At 42.1% G+C, this 5,861-nt stretch overlaps 1 protein-coding gene across 1 annotated transcript in view; it reads left to right on the top strand.

The window, feature by feature from the left end:
• The first annotated feature begins 1,975 nt into the window (after positions 1-1,975).
• The window catches only part of OTP (orthopedia homeobox), a 16,120-nt gene continuing 12,234 nt past the window's right edge, over positions 1,976-5,861 (top strand). The window contains exons 1-2 of the mRNA XM_089694211.1: positions 1,976-2,225; positions 4,780-5,183. Of these exons, the coding sequence (XP_089550337.1) occupies positions 2,189-2,225; positions 4,780-5,183 (441 nt within the window). The 5' untranslated portion in view covers positions 1,976-2,188. The remainder of the gene's footprint in view (positions 2,226-4,779; positions 5,184-5,861) is intronic.

The raw sequence follows: 5,861 nt of genomic DNA on the forward strand, positions 1-5,861 counted from the left end.
TAAATCATCCTCCACTGTAAGGCCCTGAATTAGAGGGGCTGAAGGGAATGGCTCGTGCAGGGCAGCAAAAATGTCGTTTTCTTTTCAATGCTTATACATCACACCTATATATTCATATATATCCATATCCAACAACCACTGTATGGGAGCCACCCCAAGAGCTGACCTCTACCAACCACTACCCCACCAAGTACATCCATGTACTACCCAACCGGAATTGTATGTGTCTTCAATGCCTGGAGCTGAACTTGGACGTCTGTATCGAAGCTGATTGCCTATCGGCCATTAGATGCGGCGGTTAAATGATGCGCTAAATTTTATCTATCAGACCTTATTTAACCCTTCCGGAGCCTTCCGTATGTTAACCACAACAGTGCTGTGAACTGAAGCAAAATGGAACAAAATCTGATTGATGTAATCTCCTCTCACTGGTCAAGAATAAGGAGATCTCTAACAAGTTTAAAAGAACACAGAACACAATGGAACGTATTTTCTGTGTTTATTTTATTTATTTTTTATTTATTCCAGAACACTATAGCATATAACATCGAAATAAGAACACTATTATTATTATTATTATTATTAATAATAATAATAATAATAATAATAATACTAATAATATCATTAATAATACTAATATGTGACCAACATGTTCCAGCTGATATATATATATATATATATATATATATATATATATATATATATATATATATATATATAAATGTAGCAATAATAAAAATAGTAATGAAAATAATAACAGCGATGATACAACCACTGTGATGTCAATAATAATAATAAAAAGTATTGAGTTTAAATAATAATGCCATAATAACATATCCGCAGTACCAACTGATGTAAGTACAAATAATGCTACTACTAATGATAATAATAATAATAGAACAATAACAACACAGCCACAGTCGTGTCAATAATAATAATCATAATAACATATCTACAGCACCAAATGATGTAGATGCACCAATTTTAATAACAATAGTAATGAAAATAATTATATCAATAACACAGCCACCGTCGTGACAATAATAATAATAATAGCATTAATAATCATACTATAATTACATATTACAGCTTCGACTGTTGTAAGTGCAAATAATAATAGTAGTAAGGTAGTAATAATAATAATAATAGCATTAATAATCATACCATAATGACATATTACAGCTTTAACTGGTGTATGTGCAAATAATAATAGTAGTAAGGTAATAATAATAATAATAATAATATTAGCATTAATAATCATACCATAATTACATATTACAGCTTTAACTGGTGTATGTGCAAATATTAATAGTAGTAAGGTAATAATAACAATAATAATAATTAAAAAAGTAGTAGAAATAACAATAATAATAATATTGTTAACACTACTACAACAACAACTAATAATAATAATAATAACAACAATAATAATAATAATAATAACAATAATAATTTTGTATTATTATTATTATAACAATGACAATAATAACAATAATAATACTAATTATTATTATTATTATTGTTGTTGTTATTATTTTATATTATATATTTATAATAATAATACTAATTATTATTCTTATTATTCATACTACTACTAATAATAATATCATTCTTATGTTACACACATTACAAAAACATTGGGTTGTAGCAGTGGGTACAGGAACTGTTATTTGCTTTATTAGTGGCTGCATAGCAGTAGCTAGGATGAGAGAATTGAAGATTTGCATGGTATGAGAGGCAGCCCAGGTATAAGTCCAGTTTGCTGACACCAGTGGTAGTAGGTGATGACAGCTTGTGGGACTAGGTGTCAGGATCCATGGAGGCAGAGGGCTGCAGGGAGGACACCCAGGACCCCCCCCCCCCCCTCTCTTCCCCTCCCCCCACCCCCTGCACTCACACTCAGCCTGTAGCAGCAGCAGGGGGACCAGCAGTGGATGGTGAGCCGGTGACATTTGCAGCTCGCTCTGTGATTGGTCGGCGGTGGCAGCCGCTCAGCAGCTCACCCAAGCACTAAGCACCTCCCCGCCTCTCTAAAGGACATTATAATGCAGGGGACCCCCTTTTTAAGCACAAACCGAATTTTCTTTCATTTAGCTTATCTATATCTATCTATCTATTTTTATTTTGAAATCGTTAAGCAGCCGGCAGGATTTGGGGGGGACAGGCTTTCGCCCTGGAGCGGTGCGCGATGCTGTCTCACGCCGACCTCCTGGACGCCCGACTCGGTGAGTCTTTGCCACCCTTCTCCTCCCCTCCCAGGAAAAAGCGTCAATTTGTCCCTGATTCCGCCTTAATGCACTCTAAATGGGCTAATTCCTTCTAAAGTAATTGTGTAGTATTAAACTTTAATTTGATTTAACTGCAGTCTTTGAATACATGGAATCTGGACATCCAAGGAAGAGGGATGTCATTAGATTTAGCCAGAAATAACTATTTACTTCAGACCTTGTGGGGTTTTTTTTTTTTGCTTTTTTTTTTTTTTTGCTTTGAGATGATTTGTTTGGTGATCTGAGTGTTTGCCTCCTTCTCCTTCCTGCATGTGGGTGAAGTGTGGACTTTGCTGTGGGAATTGCAGGCAATCCAGACTGCCTCTGGGAAACTTTGTGGAGTTGGCAGAGTTTTTTCTTTTTTTTTGTGAAACATGCAAAGAGCAAATATGTGAGGCTGGGTGACCAGTATATGCCAGTCTGCATCACCAGCCCGATGTATGGTCATCGGTTCTATTTGTAGGACACCTGGCTGACCACTGTCCTCCAGTCTGCCTTACCAATCTGATGTATGGTCACTGGTTCTACTTGTAGGGCACCTGAGTGACCAATGTGTTCCAGTTCTTCTTACCAATTCAATGTATGGTCACCAGTTCTACTTGTAGGACACCTAGGTGACCAATGCGGTCCAGTGTGCCTTACCAGCAGATGTATGGTCACTGGTTATACTAGTAGGGCACCTGGGTGACCAATGCACTCCAGTCTGCCTTACCATCCAGATGTCTGGTCACTAGCTATAAAAGTAGGGCACCTGGGTGACCAATGTGGTCCAGTCTTCCTTACCATCCAGATGTATGGTCACTAGTTATACTAGTAGGGAACCTGGGTGACCAATGCGGTCCAGTCTGCATTACCATCCAGATGTATGGTCACTGGTTATACTAGTAGGACACCTGGGTGACCAATGCGGTCCAGTCTGCCCTACCAGCTTAATCTATGGTCTGGGGTTCTACTTGTAGGACACTTGGGTGACCAATGTATGCCAGTCTGCCTTACCAGACAGATGTATGGTCATTAATTCTACATGTAGGGCACCTGTGTGACCAGTGAGTGCCAGGCTGCTTACCAGCCTGATGTATGGTCACCATATCTACTTGTAGGGTAACTGAGCAGTGGTGCAGATAGATGGAGAGGGATTCTAGCTCCTAAATTGCATTTTATATATGTGTGTGTGTGTGTATAGCTGACAAGCAAAGCTATTCTGGGTGTTAGTAAAGCCCTGCCATACTAGGATCTGCCCAGGCTGTGTGCTACTATATGTATGGCAGCTAAGTGGCATTGTGGGGGTGCCCTGATGGTAGGATCTGCCCTGTGTACTATATGTATGGCAGCCATGTGGCATTGGGTATCAGGTACATGGGGGTGTCTTGATGGTGGAATCTGCCCTGGCTGTGTACTATATTTATGGCAGCCATGTGGCACTGGGTATCAGGTAGATGGGGGCGCCTTGATGCTGGGATCTGCCCTGACTTTGTGCTATGTATATGGCAAATATATGGCATTGGGTATTAGGTAGATGGGGGGTGCCTTGATGGTGGGATCTGCCCTGACTGTGTACTATATGTATGGCAGATATGAGGCATTGGGTATCAGGTACATGGGGGTGCCCTGACTGGGTACTATATGTATGGCAGCCATGTGGCATTGGGTATCAGGTAGATGGGGGCGCCTTGATGGTGGAATCTGCCTTGACTTTGTGCTATATGTAAGGCAGCCATGTGGCATTGGGTATTAGGTAGATAGGGGCACCTTGATAGTGGGATCTGCCCTCACTGGGTGCTATATATATGGCAGTCATTTGTGATTGGGTATCAGGTATTTGGAGGCACCTTAATGGTGGGATATGCCCTGGCTGTGTACTATATGTATGGCAGCCATGTGGCATTGGGTATTAGGTAGATGGGGGCGCCTTGATGGTGAGATCTGCCCTGTGTTCTATATGTATGGCAATTATGTTGCACTGGGTATCAGGTAGATGGGGGCGCCTTGATGGTGGGATCTGCCCTGTGTTCTAAATATTTGGCAGCCATGTGGCATTGGGTATCAGGTAGATGGGGGTGCCCTGATGGTGGGATCTGCCCTGGCTGTGTACTATATGTATGGCAGCCATGTGGCATTGGGTATTAGATAGATGGGGGTGCCCTGATGGTGGGATCTGCCCTGTGTTCTATATATATGGGAGCCATTTGGCATTGGGTATCAGGTAGATGGGGGTGCCCTGATGGTGGGATCTGCCCTGGCTGTGTACTATATATATGGCAGTCATATGGCATTGGGAATCAGGTAGATGGGGGCGCCTTGATGGTGGGATCTGCCCTGTGTTCTATATATATGGCAGTCATGTGGCATTGGGTATCAGGTAGTTGGGGGTGCCCCTATGGTGGGATCTGCCCTGGCTGTGTACTATATGTATGGCAGCCATGTGGCATTGGGTATCAGGTAGATGAGGGCTCTCTGATGGTGGGCACAATCCAGTGCCAGTCATGACCTCCTTTCTATTCCTCCTGTACAGGGATGAAGGACGCGGCTGAGCTGCTGGGGCACCGTGAGGGGGTGAAGTGCCGCCTTGGAGTCGGAGGGTCGGAGCCCGTACACCCGGGGGATCTGGCCAGCAACTCTGACCAGGTGGAGGGCACCACTCTGCTGCCCGGAGAGGACATCACCAGCGTGGGCTCCAACCAGTCCTCCCTGGCCGTCAGCTCCAAAGATCCGGACAAGCAGCAGCAGAACCCCAACCAATCGGGCCAGCAGCAGAGTCAGAGCCAGAGCCAGCAGAAACAGAAGAGGCATCGAACCCGCTTCACCCCGGCTCAGCTCAACGAGCTGGAGAGGAGCTTCGCCAAGACCCACTACCCAGATATATTCATGAGGGAAGAGCTGGCACTGAGGATCGGCCTGACAGAGTCCAGAGTGCAGGTAAGAGGGCATTGGATGGGCACCCACCCACACTCACCAGATGATTCCACAATGACCAACATCCAACATTTCTTCTATAACTACTGCAGAAAAAACTCATATAGATCTGCCTATATACAATGAGTACGATTTACTAAAGACGTGGAAAATCATCACTGAAAAATGTGTGAATATTCACTTTTCACTTTAATTATCCAATCATGTGAACGCCTCGGCTTATGATTGGGCAGGAATTTGCTGTTCACAGTATTGAATAACTGAAAGCAATATTCGTTCAATGTATTGTGTACACATCCTTAACCCCGATAGTGAATCGTCCTCGTTATATTATATGCAGATATACCAAGACTTCTGTGGGGCTGATTTCCTAAAGGAACTGGAAAATATTTTTAAATGTGTGAATATTCACTTCAATTATCCAATCATGTCAAAAGAAAAGGTTTTCTTTACCTTTTCGTGTGATTGAATATTCAAAGAATAGGAATTTGATTTTCGCACGATTGGATAATTGAAGCGAATATTTACACAACGTATGGAGGGAGGATTTAAAGATTTGGAAACCCTTTAGCAAATCAGCCTCCATGTGTGTGATAGGTCCTGCAAATTACATGGAAAATATATTATTTTTAGGATCTGTTTTTATATAGGATATGAAGAAATACTATTCTTAGCATCTAA

This window comes from Staurois parvus, unplaced genomic scaffold, assembly GCF_062004578.1.
Source record: "Staurois parvus isolate SC_StPar_1 unplaced genomic scaffold, SC_StPar_1.0 ptg000656l, whole genome shotgun sequence".
Lineage (NCBI taxonomy): Eukaryota > Metazoa > Chordata > Amphibia > Anura > Ranidae > Staurois > Staurois parvus.